Below are 16,245 nucleotides of genomic sequence, written 5' to 3' on the forward strand. Positions count from 1 at the left end.
GATGTTAAGTTAAAAGTTAAGAGTTAAAAGTTACGTTAAGTTAAAAGTTGTTAAAAGTTAAGCTAAAAGTTAAATTAAAAGAGGTTAAAAGTTAAGTTAAAAGTTAACTTCAGTGAAGTTAATAGGAAATCAAGGTCTGACTAACAGAATAACCACCCTCCTGGGTGAAGGTCTTTTGGATTTCGAGAGAGACTCACGGGGGCAGCATCTGTGTTAATAGCCTGTCAGTCTTCTGCTTCTCAACTTCCAATTCTTCGGTCCTTTCCCGGATTAAGTCTTCCAAATTGCTGGAATATTGTTCCAGCATACGTAGCATGGAGTCGATGATGTTAGTCTTCCTTCCTTTGTTGATGCTTTTGAACTGTGGGAGAAGAAAGGGAAGAGATCTAGAAGCCGACCCTGCTTTTATCTCTCAATATTAAATTATGTACATAATATATATTGAATATAGTAAAGGGAGATTAGATAACAACAAAATAACCGAGGTGGAAAGGACCTTGGAAGTCTTCTTGTCCAACACCCTGGTCAAGCCGGAGAACCTAGACCATTTCTGACAGATGGCTGTCCAATCTCGTCTAGAAAACCGCCAGTGTTGGAGCACCCACAACTTCTGGTGGCGGGCTGTTCCACCAGTTAATTGTCAACACTGTCAGGAAATTTCTCCTTATTTCTAAGTCGCTTCTCTCCTTGACGAGTTTCCATCCATTGCTTCTTGTCCTGCCTTCTTCGGGGGCTTTGGAGAATAACTTGACTTCCCCCTCTTCTTTGGGGCAGCCCCTCAAATATTGGAAGATTGCTATCATGTCAACCCCAAGTCCTTCTTTTCATTAAACAAGACAAGATGATAGGTAGGTAGGAAGGCAGGTAGGCAGACAGACTATCTATCAGACAGAGAGACAGAGATAGAGATAATAGATAGATCAGTGATGATATTCAGCCGGTTCACACCGGTTCATACGAACTGGTCCCAAGGATTTGGCATGGGTCATCGAACCTATAGTAACTTCTGGCTGGCCACGCCCCCTACCCAGTCGCCCAGTCGCCACTCACTTGCTTGCCCCATTGGCCTGATGCTCGCCTGCCCAGTCATTCCTTAAGATCTTTTTGACCTCCCGACAATCTGACGAACCCAATCCAGAAACCTGATGATGGCAGATGAGATTCTGCCGAAACGTTGCTACAACTTAACAATGGATGGAAAGTAAGAAAGGAGAGAAGCAACCTCGAACTAAAGAGATATTTCTTAACAATTTAATCGGTGGAACGGCCTACCACTAGGTTGTGGGTGCTCCATCACTGGTGGTTTTTAAGAAGAGACTGGACAGCCATTCGTCTGAAAGGGTATAGAGTGTCCTGCTTGAGCAGAGCGGTGGTCGGACTAGAAGACCTCTAAGGTACCTTCCTTCCAACTCTTGTTAGCCTGCATGCTGGCTCCTTCCCCCTCTGGCCACCACTCCTGGGCTCAAGTCACCTGTTCGAAGACTTGATTGATGTGGGGTCTCCTGTCCGGTTGTTCGCTCCAGCATTCCTTCATAAGCTGGATACACTCAACCGGCGCCTGGTCTATGGAGACAGAGGGGCGGCAAAGAGGAGGGGGTTTCTCCACCTTCTTGATGATCTCTGAGCAGACAAAGAGAAAAATGCTCCCGTTGGTTCTCATCTGGGTGTCCTCAGCACAAGTCCCATTGCCATCTTGGAGACCCCAACAAAGAAACAGCCCAATGCATATTAGGAATTGTGAAAAAAATATAGTATTTCTATCAAGCTAGTCCTTCAATTAGGATTATCACCATTTAATGACCTCATAATCCCTTGCTGGGTGGAGTCTGAATGGAGCTAGCACAGTGTTTACTGGCCAGATGCCCTTCCTGTCGCCAGGGCGGAGTTTTGTTCAGCAGATATATTCTCATTGTGCCTCTACCTAGGATCGAACTCACAGCCTCCTGATTGTGAGGCGAGAGCTCCACCTCTAGGCCACTGCACCGTTCCTGAATTATGGCTATCATGGGGACCGGAATTTCCTTTGCTACGCAAGCAAGATGCTGATTGAAGGAGTCGTGCCAGATTTTACGACCCTTTTTGTTTGGCCCGGGTTGTTAAGTGAATTGCCGCAGTTGTTAAGTGAATCAGGCAGCCATTAAGTGAATCCAGCTTCTCCTGTTGACTCGGTTTGTTGGAAGCTGGCTGGGAAGTTTTACCAAGGGCGGTCATGTGACTCCAAGACATTGCAACCATCCGAAATACAACACAACCGTTGCCAAGCGCCCGAATTGTGTGACTGACAGGGTGTTGTGATGGTTGTAAATACCTTCGGGGCTCATATCCAGCATACAATAAGGCGCATCGCGGCAGATGACTTCTTGAATGATGATGGAAATACTGTAAATGTCTCCCCAGAAGCTGCCTTTCCGTTCCAGCGCTGGATTCCTCAACAATTCTGGTGCGGTCCAGAAACGGTCTGGTGGAATAAATTGGGGGGGTTGGACTAGATGACCTCCCAGGTCCCTCCCAACTCTGTTGTTCTACTCATTCTGTTTTCTAAATGCAAACTGTTGTGCTCCAGCATACAACTTTATATACTGTGGTTGCCCTCTAGCCCCATCTAGTGGCCAGAGAGGCAAAATGTTCCGAGTATATTGTTTGAAGCTGATCCCACCCATTTACCCATCAGCCCGCATTCTCAAACCAAGTGCACGCTGGGAGGCCAGATTCCATTTTCTTTAGCATTTGGAGAAGGTGGGGAAGTACAAGGAAGCATCCACCTTAATCTGTGGCCCATGGTCATCCAAGGACAAACCCACAACCCACACATAGAGCATCGCTGGCGAGATTTAAATTGCTTGTATTTATTCATTGTTATGTTCAGCAGTAACCCAATACTGCCTATCTTGTATTTATCCTCATTGTATGTATCCTTGTTTTCCCCCAGTTTCACCATATCCTGTTCTTCCAATAAAGCATCCAAATCCACATACACGGTCTGTTTTATCGGAGGATAGATGGATTTAGCGGCATGTTGAGCTTCATACAGACTAACATGTAGTGGGGACAGAACATACACAAACCACCATAAAAGCAGTTGAACCAGCCAACCAAATTTTGGATCGTGTGGCCCCAGGGATGCCATAAACCATTGCAGGTTTGAAAAACGGTCCTGAGTGACTTTTCTGCAACTTCAAAGGGTCACTAAGCAAATTCTTGTAAGATGATATAGCCTAGAGATATTTTATCAGCCCATCTCATCCCCGTTTTTCTTCTACTGACCCTCTGGCTTCATCGGTTCTCGGACCACTTTCTGCGCCTCCAACAATTCGTTGTATCCATGATCCGTGACTTTCAGGACAAAACGGCCATCCACCACGCAATTCCGAGACTTCAGCCGGCCGTGGGGGAATTGCTGATGGTGCAGATACTTCATACCCTGGAAGAAAAAAGAAGAGGTCAAGTGGGTCTTAGGCATGTCGTAATGCAGGGAGTCCTCGTTGAATGACCCCAGTCAAGCACTGGTCACTTGAGTCCTTAAATGAAACAGAAGCACGATCCTTAGCTGTCATTACAGTTAGTGCTTGACGTACAACCACAAGGGAGCCCTAAATTTATGTTGCTAAGGGGAACCAACCGTTAAGTGAATTTTGTCCCATTCTATTACCTTTCTTGCCACGGTTGTTAAATGAATCACTGCCAATGTTAAATGAGTAACATGGCTGTAAAGTGAATCTGGCTTCCCCATTGTGACCCTGGGACACTGTATAACTATCATAAGTGCGAGTCAGTTGCCAAGCTTCTTGAACTTTGATATGTGGCCACGGAGAGGCTGCAATGGTGGCCTGTTGGACCCTCCGGCAACTGAATCAGAAAGGGAGGAGTAGGTGGGAGTCGGGTTCAGGATCAGGGCAACCTGAGATCTCTGAGGGGGAAGGGGGAATGGAGTTGGCAGAGAGAGAGAGAGAGAGAGGGAGGGAGGGAGAGAGGGAGGAAGGAGGGAGGAAAGGAGAGAGAGAGAGAGTGGTGGAGCCTGAGCCGTCCATCAACCCTCAGATGGAGAATCAACAGCCTGAAGGTCTGGAGGTGGCTGATGAGGTAAAAGAGGAACAGCTGGTTCCAGTGCACATAGATGCACAGAAGGCAGAGGAGAGGAGAGCAGTGGAAATCTATGGGCTGGTCCTTGGGACGGAAAAGTCACTGCTGCTAGCGAAGCCCCACCCTAGATCTGCGGATAAAGGTAAAGGACAGAGATGAACAAAATGTGGCAGACAACTAGTCCTCTCCCACACAGACGGACTTTTTAGCCTGCAGTGAGAGAGAAAATTTTTGGCTGGGGCTGCCGGAGGTCCTCATTTGATGTCACTTCAGAGGGTTTGTCGTATCTTGGGGGGCTGGGTCAGAACAAAGAGCTAGATCTCTTTCCCGGGCACCTTGATAAGGTCCAGCAATAAAGACGACTTGAACATCCAGTCCAGCTTCATGTCGCTGTTAAGGAGAAGATCTTCGAGACTCCCTCGCGTGCAATGCTCCGAGACCACAGCAAGAATCCCGGCGTCATGGAAGAAGCCCACAAAAAGGTTGACGTTTTCGTGCCGCAGGTCCCGCAGCTGAATAGGGGGAAGAATAAAAGGAGAATAAGAAGGGAGAGTCCTTCCTCAGCCAGGTATGGTGGGAGTGGCTAGAAAAGTTTCCTTGTTCCTTTGGTCAGAAGACCTTCTGGAGACCTTCAAGTCCTCGTCTCTATGTGCCTCTAATGACCTTTGTAGAAGATCTTCTCCATCTTAACCTCTTGTCTCTGTGTCCTTCTAATGACCTTGGTGGAAGACTTTCTCTGTCTTAAGGCCTTGTCCCTATATGCTTTGCAGAAGACCTTCTTCTCTGTCTTAAGCTCTTGTCCCTACTTCTTCCTAACTACCATTGCAGAAGACCTCGCTCTACCTGCTTCTAATTACCATTGTCCTATAGCAACCCATGTTTAATTTCATGTCTGTATAACTGAACCTCAGTCTGTTACTTAAAGAGTCTTAAGGCTTCCCTGATGGCCCTGTGATTGGAGTAGCGCCTCCCCACTTACTACAACACTGTCCAAGAAACCAAGAAAGACGCACAGAGTTACTTCTAACCAGTTCCCTTCTTTGTTCCTCAACGATAGACAGAAATCTAGCTAACCTGAAGGAACTGCTTGCATTTGTTAAAGATGGATTTTGAGAACTTCTATCTCGATTCTTCCTCCCTAAACAAGCTATCTAAACTTTGCTCTCTCTTGGTCCTCTAGAACGCGGCCCCTCCCTCCCAGGAATCCAGACTATGTTCCACCGCAGTCTGGGAGCAGCCTTAAGGTGAAATAAAAATCTTGGTGGCCTCATCAGGGCTTCTCTCGGAAGAGAACAGAGGCCGCCAAGGGATGGTGGTTGAAATTCTACTGGCCCGAGGATGGTGAGGAGAAGGCCCCAACTTAGTGGTGTGGCAAAGGCCCCAAACCGGGGCAATTCTGCACCCCTTGTGTCAACTAAAAAAAATATTTCTTTGGTCTTTTTAGTTGCCAGAAGAAAAGGAGTGCAGGAAAGCAGTGCATTCCTTAAATGCTTCAGATAATCACCTTGGCAGTCGAAGCTGTTGGCACGCAAGATTATTACTGGAGAGCACGATTCAAAATTTTTTGCAAAGGGTTCTCTGCTGGGTTGCTGGGTGGGCATGACCATGGTGGGTGTGGCCTAGTCAGCCTCCTGCACCATGGCAGGGGTGGGGGGCAGTTTTGCCCTCCCCGGACTCCAGAGGCTTTCCTGGAGCCTCCGGGAAGGCGAAAATGGCCTCTCCGGGCTCCAGGGGCTCTCTGGAAACCGAAAATGGGCCCAAACTTCCAGTTCAGCCTGTTTTTTTGTCCTTCCCGAGCCTCCATGTGGGTCCTCTGCTTACCTGCATCCAAAACGGGCCACGTGGGGACTGCTGGGAGGGGTGAGGTGGGCCAGGGGTGGGATTTAGGGGTTCTCCAAACTGCACAGAATCTTAGCTAGGTATCAACTCATAAAATATTTCTCTGGTCTTTTTAGAATTGCCAACAGAAAGTAAGGGGGGGACAATGTGGCAGCTTGCAAACCGAAACTGCATTCTATAAATGTTTTCAAAGATAATAGCTAGGTGACTGAAGTTTCTTGCCGAGCAAAGATCTAACTGGAGAGCGTGATTGATGACTCTGGGCTATGGATGTGTCCAATTGGAGAATATGAATGATGATACACCCGGGGGTGTGGGGAAGGGAAAACAGGGTGAAGGGTGACAAGGAATGATGTGTCTCAGTGTTGGTTGCACCCAGGCAGTGCTGGCATGTTAACTCCCAATAAATCCTTTTGAGGTTTTAGAAGTTTGGCTCGAGACTCGTGATTTAATTGGGGTAACTGTCGGAATCCTGACACTGGGGGGGGGGTCTCTCAAACCCCTGCGAATCCCTGAGTGTTGGGAAGGGGAGACAGGTCCCGGAGGCAGAGTAAAGAAAGGAATTAGCGTGGAGTCATTACATTCCCGTAAGCGGTTCAAGCACTCTTGAATTCTATTAACTCTTAATTAGGGTCAACTTACTGCTGACTATTAGCTGATTAGATCCTTGTGTATAAACATGAGCCATAAATCAGCTTAACTGGAATTTAATGTGATCCTTCACATTCACCATGCTACCTCTTGGCAGAAATTTCTGGGCCAACGAGCCAGAACAGGGTGAAAATACACGTTAGTCCTTGACTTACGACCTGCAGTCGAGTTCCACCTTTCCCCTGCTAAGCGAGACCATCGTTAAGTGAATTTTGCCCCATCTTACCACCTTCCTTGCTGCCGTTGTTCAGTGAGTCATGGCCATTGTCAAGCGAGTAATGTGGTTGTTAAGTGAGTGATAACAGATAAAGATAATCAGAGTTGAAAGAGACCTTGTAGGTCATCTAGTCCAACCCTCTGCCCAACCGGGAGACTCTACACCATTTCTGACAAATGGCAGTCCAATCTCTTCTTGAAAGTCTCAACTGATGGAGCTCCCACAACTTCCGAAGGCAACTTCTGTTCCATTGGTTCTCCCTGTCAGAAAGTTTCTCCTTATTTCCAGGTTGAATCTCTCCTTGATCAGTTTCCATCGATTATTCCTTGTCTGGCCTTCAGGTGCTTTAGAAAATAGCTTAACCCCCTTCCTCCTCTCTGGGGCAGCCCCTCAAATATTGGAAGGCTGCTCTCCTGTCTCCCCTGGTCCTTCTCTTCCCTAGACTAGCCAGGCCCAGTTCCTGTAAACGTTCTTCATATGTTTTAGTCTCCAGTCCCTTCGTCATCCTGGTTGCTCTTCTCTGTACTTTTTCTAGAGTCTCAACATCTTTTTTGTAATGTGAACAGAACTGGATGCAGTACTCTAGGTGTGGTCTTACTAAGGCTTTATAGAGTGGTATTAGTACCTCCCTAGATCTTGATTGTATCCCTCTGTTAATGCAATTTAGGATTGCATTAGCTTTTTTGGCTGCCGCTGCACACGGCTGGCTCCTATTTAGCTGGTTGTCCACTGAGACTCCAAGATCCCTCTCCCAGTTCCTGCTACTGAGCCTGGTTTCACCCAGTCTGTATGTGTCCTTTTGGCTTTTCTTGCCTAAGTGTAGGACTTTACTTTTCTCTGCAGTGAATTTCATTTTGTTAGATACGGCCCAGGGTTCGAGTCTGTCGAGATCCCTCTGGATCTTGAGCCGATCTTCTTGGGTGTTGGCTATTCCTGCCAGCTATTGATCCCCATTGATTTTGCTCGTTCAACGGTTGCAAAAGGAGACGCGACGACCGTCATAAATGCGAGCCTGTTGCCAAGCACCTGAGTTTCGCTCACATGAGCACGGGGATGCTGCAATGGTTATAAGTGTGGGAAAGGGTCATAAATCCATTTTTTTTCAGCAAATGGTCCCTCGATGAAGTGTTGTAAGTCGTGGACTGCCCGTTTGGGGAGCGGCTGAAGAAGCCACTTTGACCCATCAACCAGGAATGGTCATCTCTCATGTCCTTCCCCATCCCTGGCCCCCTAACGGTAGAGAGTCCCCTCTTTGAGTGGTGGGCTGGACTAGATGACCTCCAAGATCCCTTCCAACTCTTGTGATTCTGTTCTTCTATTAGATAGGGCTCACTTTATAACTTGAGTAGCGCAGTGGCCTAAAGGGGGAGCTCTGGCCTCACAATCAGGCACCTGTCAGCTCGATCCGAGGCAGAGATGCTTCTCTTTCTGGACACAATGAGAATTTATCAGCTGAACAAAAGTCCACACCGGCGACAGGAAGGGCATCCGGCCAATAAAATGCTCAGCTCTGTTCAGTTGCCCAGACAGTTGCCCCAATGCAAGGGATTATTATGGGGGTCACTAAAAGAGTTTAGGCCTCAAAAAAGAGTGACGGACTAATTTTTGCAGGAAAGCTCTTCAGAACTCACCTGGCAAAAAACCTTTTCGGTGCTTGGTTTGACTTCAGTGTACTTTCCTCCAGGGAATCTTTTCAGCCACACCCAGTCACCCTAAAGGTGGGGGAGGGGAAGACAAAGAAGGACAGACGTGGTGACCCTCGACTATCTCGAAGGGTCAAAAGAAGGCAGAAGGAAAGAGACACCTGCCCCGTGTCAGTGCTAGCTGTTGGTTAGCCTAACCAAGCAATTCCATAGAGACATTAGATACGTATACATACATTAGACATAGATGATAGGTAGGTAGGTAGGTGGGTAGATGGATGGATAGATAGATAGATAGATAGATAGATAGATAGATAGATAGATAGATAGATAGATAGATAGATAGATATAGATAGATAGATGAGAATGAATGATTGATAGACAGATAAATGATACATACATTAGATAGATGGCAGATGACAGATAATGATAGAGAGAGTGATATAGATAGAAAGATAGAGAGATGATAGATAGATGATTGATAGACAGATAAATGATACATATATTAGACAGATGACAGATGATAGATGATAGCTAGATAGTGATAAAAATATATGGAGATGATAGATAGATAGATAGATAATTAGATGATAGATAAATGATAGATAGATGGATAGATAGATGGATAGATAGATAGATAGATAGATAGATAGATAGATAGATAGATAGATAGATAGATAGATAGATAGATAGATAGATAGATAGATAGATAGATAGATAGATAGATAGATAGATAGATAGATAGATAGATAGATAGATAGATAGATAGATAGATAGATAGATAGATAGATAGATAGATAGATAGATAAGGATAGATAGATAGATAGATAGATAGATAGATAGATAGATAGATAGATAGATGATAGATAGATAGATAGATAGATAGATAGATAGATAGATAGATAGATAGATGATAGATAGGTAGATAGGTAGATAGATAGATAGATGATAGATAGATAGATAGATAGATAGATAGATAGATAGATAGATAGATAGATGATAGATAGGATAGATAGATAGATAGATAGATAGATAGATAGATAGATAGATAGATAGATAGATAGATAGATAGATAGATAGATAGATAGATGATAGATACTGGTAGATAGATACCGGTAGATAGATACCGGTAGATAGATAACAAAGAGAAGAAGACCAAGCCTTTGGACAACCCACAGTGGACTAACCAAGGTCTCAAACCCAAAACCTTCATGACTTTCCCATGAAAGATGAGGAGCCCCAGAGCTGAGCCTTCTTCTTCGTATTCCACAGTTGATGTTCAGGTCAACTTTACCCCACCCCATTCTGTTGGACACGGGACTCCATCCTTTGCAGGATATGGCTTAACATTTGAGAGGTGCCTCCTGTAAGCCCTCCACCTCCACCACTGCCACCCAACCCTGAAAGAATCTGTGACCAGACAGGATGCCGGAAGGAATATGGCTTCACCTCAACCACGGCTACGTTCTTTTCCTCCTCCGCCCCATTTTTCAAGCTTTTCTTCTCCGAGCCTTTTCCTCCAGGACTGTCGTCCGACTTCTAAGGGAGGAAGAAGACAGGTCAGTGTAAACTAAAGAATGTTCTGAAATAATGTTATTGAGCAACCTCTAAGGACAAGAAAGGTGGACCTAACCTTGGGTAGATACTTTTACATCTTGACAGGTCCCCAAAAACAAAACAAAAAGTGGACGTAACCTTGGGTAGATACTCTTACATCTGGATGGTCCCAACGTTGGCCATCTCCCCCAACCAGTGACGATGGTCTTTTGACCCAACCTCTTTTCTTGCATGGATCTGAGTCGGTCACTGTTCACTCAGCCCGGCCTCCAATTTTGAAGTTCTTTACTCAACCATCACATTTCCTATTGCCATGGGGATGCATCTTCCTCAAGGTTATCATGTAAAAAACCTAATTTACCTTTGTGACACTTGGGAGGTTGATGAAGGTTAGGTCGTTCTCAGTCAGGACAATCCTGTTGGGTCCTTTACTTAGCTGAATGTGCTGAAAGTGGAGTCTGGGAGAAGCGCATTGAGAAATTAACAATATCAGACATGAAAAAGGGTCTATCTATGTCTGTCTATCTATCTATCTATCTATCTATCTATCTATCTATCTATCTATCTCTATCCATCACTCTCTTTCTCTCTCTGTATGTGTGTCATCTATCTCTATCTATCTATCATCACTATCTATTTATTTATTTATCTATCATCTATCATTATCTCTTATCTTTCTACATATCTATCACTCTCTATCATCTATCATCTATCTAATATATTTATCATTTATCTATCAATCATTATCTATTTATCATTATCTCTATCACTACCTCTCTTTCTCTCTGTCATCTACCTCTATCTATCATCACAATCTATTTACAGTATCTATCTCTATCATCTGTCATCTGTCTAATATATTTATCATTTATCTGTCTATCAATCACTATCTGTTTATCATTATCTCTATCACTACCTCTCTTTCTCTGTCATCTATCTCTGTCTATCATCACTATTTATCTATCTACAATCTATTACTTTCTATTTATCTATCACCTCTATCTGTATCTTTCTATTACTAACTCTATCATCTCTCTATCTTTCTATCACTCTCTCTATCATCTATCATGTCATCTATCTAATGTATCATTTATCTATCAATCATTATCTATTTATCACTATCTCTCTGTCATCTACCTCTATCTATCATCACAATCTACCTACAGTATCTATCTCTATCATCTGTCATCTATCTAATGTATCATTCATCTATTAATCATTATCTCTCTCTCTCTCTGTATCTATCTCTGTCTGTCTATCTATCACTATCTCTTTCTTTCTCTGTCGTCCATCTATCTATCACTATCTCTTTCTTTCTCTGTCATCCATCTATCTATCTATCACTATCCCTTTCTCCCTCTCTCTCTCTTGTATGTGTGTGTGTATATATATATGGAACTGCTAGGTTGACTCCCAAAGGCCATTCTGGAGGGGAGAATCACAAGAAGATCACGTCAAACTCACCGAAGATAGTAAGCCAGAACAGATCCACCCAGGAACAAGAGAATAACAATGAAGAAGAGGAAGAAAACAAAGCCGCCACCCACACCTGGAAGAAGGAAGAAGTTTTCGTTGGACGGAGGTCCACTTTTGCTGTGGCCACCAGGATTAAGGCAAGTGACTGTCCAGTTTCTTCTTTAAAAACCTCCAGCGTTGGAGCCCTCACAACTTCTGTTCCCCTGGTTAATTGTCCTCCCTGCTAGAAAGTGTATCTATAATTCCAGGGTTGCTTCTCACCTAGAATTCGAATTACTTCATTGCTCTAAGCCTATTTTGCAGGAATCTTCCCAAGCTTACAAGTTTTATTTGTGAAAGACTAGATACAGCTAAAGGAGGGAAGGGAAGAATCACACTGAATTTACATAGAAGAAGAGTTCAAGGGGACCTTGGAGGTCTTCTAGTCCAACCCCCCTGCTCAGGCAGGGGACCCTACCGTACTCCTCTGGACAAACGGCTTTCTAATCTCATCTTAAAGACTTCCAGTGGAGGAGAACCCACAACTTCTGGAGATAAGCATTCCATTTCTAATAGAATAGAATAGAATAGAATAGAATAGAATAGAATAGAATAGAATAGAATAGAATAGAATAGAATAGAATAACAGAGTTGGAAGGGGCCTTAGGGGTCTTCTAGTCCAATCCCTTGCTCAATCCCATTTCAGACGAATGGTTGTCCAATCTCTTCTTTAAAACGTCCAGTATTCCAACATTTGCTAGACATATGTTTAAACATTTTAGCTAGTCTAGCAGGTGGTAGCTGCCATCTATAATCTACCCCAGGGGTGTCAAACTCAGTGCCTGCTGGCTTAAATCTGCCCCGTGAGGGCTGGCCTGGAAATATCAACGGACTGGCCCACGGTGCCTCAGCCTGCCAAAACAGGCCGCACATGGCCCCCACGCAGCCTGTTTTTGGCCTCCCCAGCCTCCTGCAGCACTCTGACAGCCAAAAATGGGCTGTGTGGGGCTCAGGAGGTCTCCACACAGCCCATTTTTGGCTAGCAGAGTGTGTCATGCCCTTGTCGGAGTCTGATCTGGAGGGAGAGGCCAAGCAACTGACAGGGAATGGGAGTGTGACTCCGTTGACTGTGGAGGAAACTGGGGAAGAGCAAAGTCTGTCAGGGCAGAGCAGAGGAGAGGTAGAACAAGGGAGAGAGAGTTCAGAGGAAGACCCAGGCCCCCCCCTCTTCATCCTAGGGCACGCAGGGAAGAATGGAGAAGGGAGCAACGTGGGTTGCATGGCTTATGGGGGAGGAAAGGGCCCTGATTCCTTTCATTAGCTGCAGCTGGGAACACAGTGTATAAAAGAGGTAAGCTGCGTGCAGCAAGCTGTTGGGAGCAAACATGACTTTATTTTGTATCATCGTGGCTTATCTGTGCTCCTGGCATCTTCCCAACTGTGTGAGTTTTGCCGTGCTTTCAAGCCTGAAATTCTTTCTTCTGCCCTGTCAAACTAATTACTTCAGTTTAGTTTGTTTGGATTTTAAGTTACAGTTTGCGTGTACACTTGTTTTGGACTGAATTTTCTACAGTCAAAGGTATTCCTGGGAGAGTTTTTCTCCAGTCCGAAGGTAACCTGGACATTGGGGGCAAAGTTGGTGATAATAAAGGGACTCTTATTGCTTATCTGATTGTGTTGCCTTTGTGCCACGCCCGGGTCATTCACAGAGTGATTCTGGAGGCCGGGGAGGCTGAAAACTGGGCCCTATTTTGTCCGGCAGGCTGCTGCAGGAAGCGTCTGTCGCATCTTCCCCCCCGCCTCCCGCTCCCCCTCCCTGCTGGCCCATAAAGAACCGCAATGCTAATCCAGCCCTCAAAGAAATCCAGTTTGACATCCCTGAATGACCCCGTCTGACTTGGCTTCCACACTTACCCCCGGTACAAATGGCGTCACGGTTGAACCAACAACTGGGATCCGAAGCCGGCTTGGTATTGTGAGGCCAATGGATGGCCTGTCCTATGAAACGCAGGATCCCCGAAGCAAGGTCTACTTTGTAAATGGGGTGAAGATGGTTGCCTCTTCCATCCGTATCCAAGATGATGTACGGGACCTCGGCCCCTCCCTTTTCGTCCGCCGAAACCGGCTGGCTAAAGCCTTCCAGCTCGAAGTCCTTGGCGTGCTCGGCAATGGTCATTCCCGCCACCCGCTTGCCGGACTGGCGAGTGTTTTCCACTGCCTTGCTGAGGAAGTAGATGGAGTTAAAAATGGTGCCAAACAAAGGATGGGCCTGAAAAGGAGGAACAAGAACAAAGGCCTCATTGCACATTGTACTTCTGCGTATGTTGACACCAAAGAAGGATTCGCTTGCTTTCCTATACTCTTGCGAGCACGGAGGTCGCCGTTTGGGCAGGCAGGATCCTTGTGTCGGAAGGTTCCACCGGACTCAGAGGTAGTTTCGAAGGCACCCTCCCAAGACTACAGATCGGGGGTGTTAAACACAAGTAAAGGGAGCTCATTCCATTACGCAGCACTAGGGATTCGAACCGCCGAACTGCCGACCTTTCGACCAACAAGCTCAGCGTCTTAGCCACTGAGCCACCCCACGATTGCATAGGCAGCAGTAAATAGGTACCAGTAGAACGGACTATTTGTAGTTTAGGGGTTGAACCGTGGGGTCCTTGGTGGTCTCTGAGTTCGTTTGTTTTCTTGCCAATGTTGACATGATAGCAGTCTTCCAATATTTGGGAGCTGCCCCAAAGAAGAAGGGATCAATTTAGTTTCCAAAACTCCCAGAAGGCAGGACAAGAAGCGGCGGATGGAAACTCATCAAGGAGAGAAGCCATCTGGAATTCAGGAGAAACTTCCAGACAGGGATGACCGGTGGCACTGCTTGCCACCAGAAATTGTGAGTGCTTCATCATTGGATGAAGTTTTTTTTTAGAAGAGACTGGACAGGCAGCTGTCTGTAATGGTAGAGCAAGGGGCTGGACTGGAAGACCTCCAAGGTCCCTTCCAACTCTATTCTGATCGACTGATCAATCGATATTGGTCAATGCTAGAGGGGAATGCAGTTTGCTCTCTGTTGATGAGAGTGTGCTTGATAGTTCCTTGATTATGTGCAGAGTTGTAATTGCAGGAATGTTCCAATCTCGGATGGCAAATTATGCTGTCATTTATTCTCTGATAGATTGTCTTGATTGGGGTGTTGTTGACATCATGTTTGGTGGTCTAGTATTCATCTTAGTGTCAACAGCCCAATCAAGGAACAAAACCAAGACCACTTCCACCAATCCTGACAGGGCAAACTGCTTGAATGGAAACAGAAAGGAAACCCCAGTCTCTTCTAGCACTGATGATATTCCCTACTTGGGTCATGAAATGTCTGAAAGAAAACAACCAGCCTCACGGAACGTCAAGGGCCCTACAGTCCTCCTCCTCCTCCCTCCACTCCACAGATAACATTACTTTAATTGGATCATGAAACATCTCTGATAACAACCAAGCTCAGAGACCACCAAGGACCCCACAGTCTTCTTCCTCCTTTCCACAATTCCCACTCCCTTCCAGTACTGATGGTGGTGGTACCTAGTTGGGTTATGAAATGTCTTCAAGAAAACAACCAAGCTCAGAGACCACCAAGGACCCCACATTTCTCCTTTTCCTCCTCCTTCCCCTTCCTCCTCCTCCTCTTCCTCACCACGAATCTCATTCCCTTCCAGTACTGATGACGATGGTACCTAGTTGGGTTATGAAATGTCTGCAAGAAAAAACTACCCAGCTCAGAGAGCACCAAGGATTCCACTGTAAATAGATAATCACAAATAGGCCTTAGAAACTCTGTAGAAAAGCTGGTTCCTCCGTCAGACAAGCCCCATCGCATAGACAAAATCCATGCACACTTTAGGTGAAGGAATGGCAGAAGGTGGAAGCAGAGTTAAAAGAGGCATTGGCCTAGAATCTCTGTGTCACTCTAGTCCAAACCCTCTTGAATCTTCCTTGATCTTTGTCTAACTCAGGGGTGGGGTGGGGTAAGCCAGTGGTAGGACCACCTAACAAGGAGCCAAAGCAGAGGGCCCAAAGAGCCCCATGCAGCTCCAGAGCCGCAGGTTGCTGACATTTGGTCTAGCTCCTAGTACAGTGATGGTGAACCTTTTTGTTGTGGTGTGCTGAAAACATGTATGTGTGTGTGCCCTGGTACCCACAAACCCACAGTGTACACCCTTCCCTGCATATGTGTTGGAAACACCCCCGCCCCCTTACATGCACTCTGCATGCGTGTGCCTCCCAGCTGATTTTCGGCCTGTTTGAGGCCGTTCTCGCCCTCCCGGAAGCTCAAGGAAAGCCTCTGCACCTTGGGAGGCTGAAAAATGGGCCTTCCAGAAATACCGGAAGTTCCTGTTTTCAGCCTCCTGAGGGCCTCTGGAGCCCAGGGAGGCCATTTTTGCCCTCCTGGGGGTTCGAGAAACACTTGTGCAGCCTTTGGAAGCCAAAAAATGGGCCTCTTTTGGCACTTCCAGTATTTTTGGAACGGCCATTTTTCAGCCTCCCGAGGTTCCAAAGGCTTCCCTTGAGCCCCCAGGAGGGTGAAAACAGCCTCAAACAGGCCAAAAATCAGCTGGGAGGCATGCGCGTGCACAGTGCAGGTGAATTTGGCTGGGGCTTGCGTGGCCACACAAATAGCTCTGCCTGCCACCTGTGGCGTGCGTGCCACAGGTCCGCCATCTCAGTCCTAGTAAGCGCTAGACATTCGTTGGGAAGATTCAGTGGTGCGATTCAACCAGCGCGCACACAGCACTTGGAAAAGAAAAGCACAGGAAAAGG

General features: G+C 46.0%; 1 protein-coding gene across 3 annotated transcripts in view; it reads right to left on the reverse strand.

Annotated features, from left to right (window-relative positions):
- Positions 1 to 16,245, reverse strand: part of GUCY2D (guanylate cyclase 2D, retinal) — a 42,673-nt gene that overhangs the window by 15,244 nt on the left and 11,184 nt on the right. For all 3 annotated transcript variants that reach the window (XR_015740212.1, XM_087916965.1, XM_026722672.2), the window contains 10 exons: positions 13,357 to 13,711; positions 11,452 to 11,536; positions 10,349 to 10,445; positions 9,880 to 9,969; positions 8,419 to 8,499; positions 4,416 to 4,592; positions 3,265 to 3,421; positions 2,309 to 2,458; positions 1,472 to 1,620; positions 198 to 361 (listed from right to left, as the gene is read on the reverse strand). Coding sequence is in view for 2 of the 3 variants with exons in the window: in XM_087916965.1 (XP_087773091.1) it covers positions 198 to 361; positions 1,472 to 1,620; positions 2,309 to 2,458; positions 3,265 to 3,421; positions 4,416 to 4,592; positions 8,419 to 8,499; positions 9,880 to 9,969; positions 10,349 to 10,445; positions 11,452 to 11,536; positions 13,357 to 13,711 (1,505 nt within the window). In the remaining variant the exon portion in view is untranslated. The remainder of the gene's footprint in view (positions 1 to 197; positions 362 to 1,471; positions 1,621 to 2,308; positions 2,459 to 3,264; positions 3,422 to 4,415; positions 4,593 to 8,418; positions 8,500 to 9,879; positions 9,970 to 10,348; positions 10,446 to 11,451; positions 11,537 to 13,356; positions 13,712 to 16,245) is intronic.

This window comes from Pseudonaja textilis, chromosome Z, assembly GCF_049901715.1.
Source record: "Pseudonaja textilis isolate UNSWEBS1 chromosome Z, rPseTex1.2, whole genome shotgun sequence".
In the NCBI taxonomy this organism is placed as follows: domain Eukaryota; kingdom Metazoa; phylum Chordata; class Lepidosauria; order Squamata; family Elapidae; genus Pseudonaja; species Pseudonaja textilis.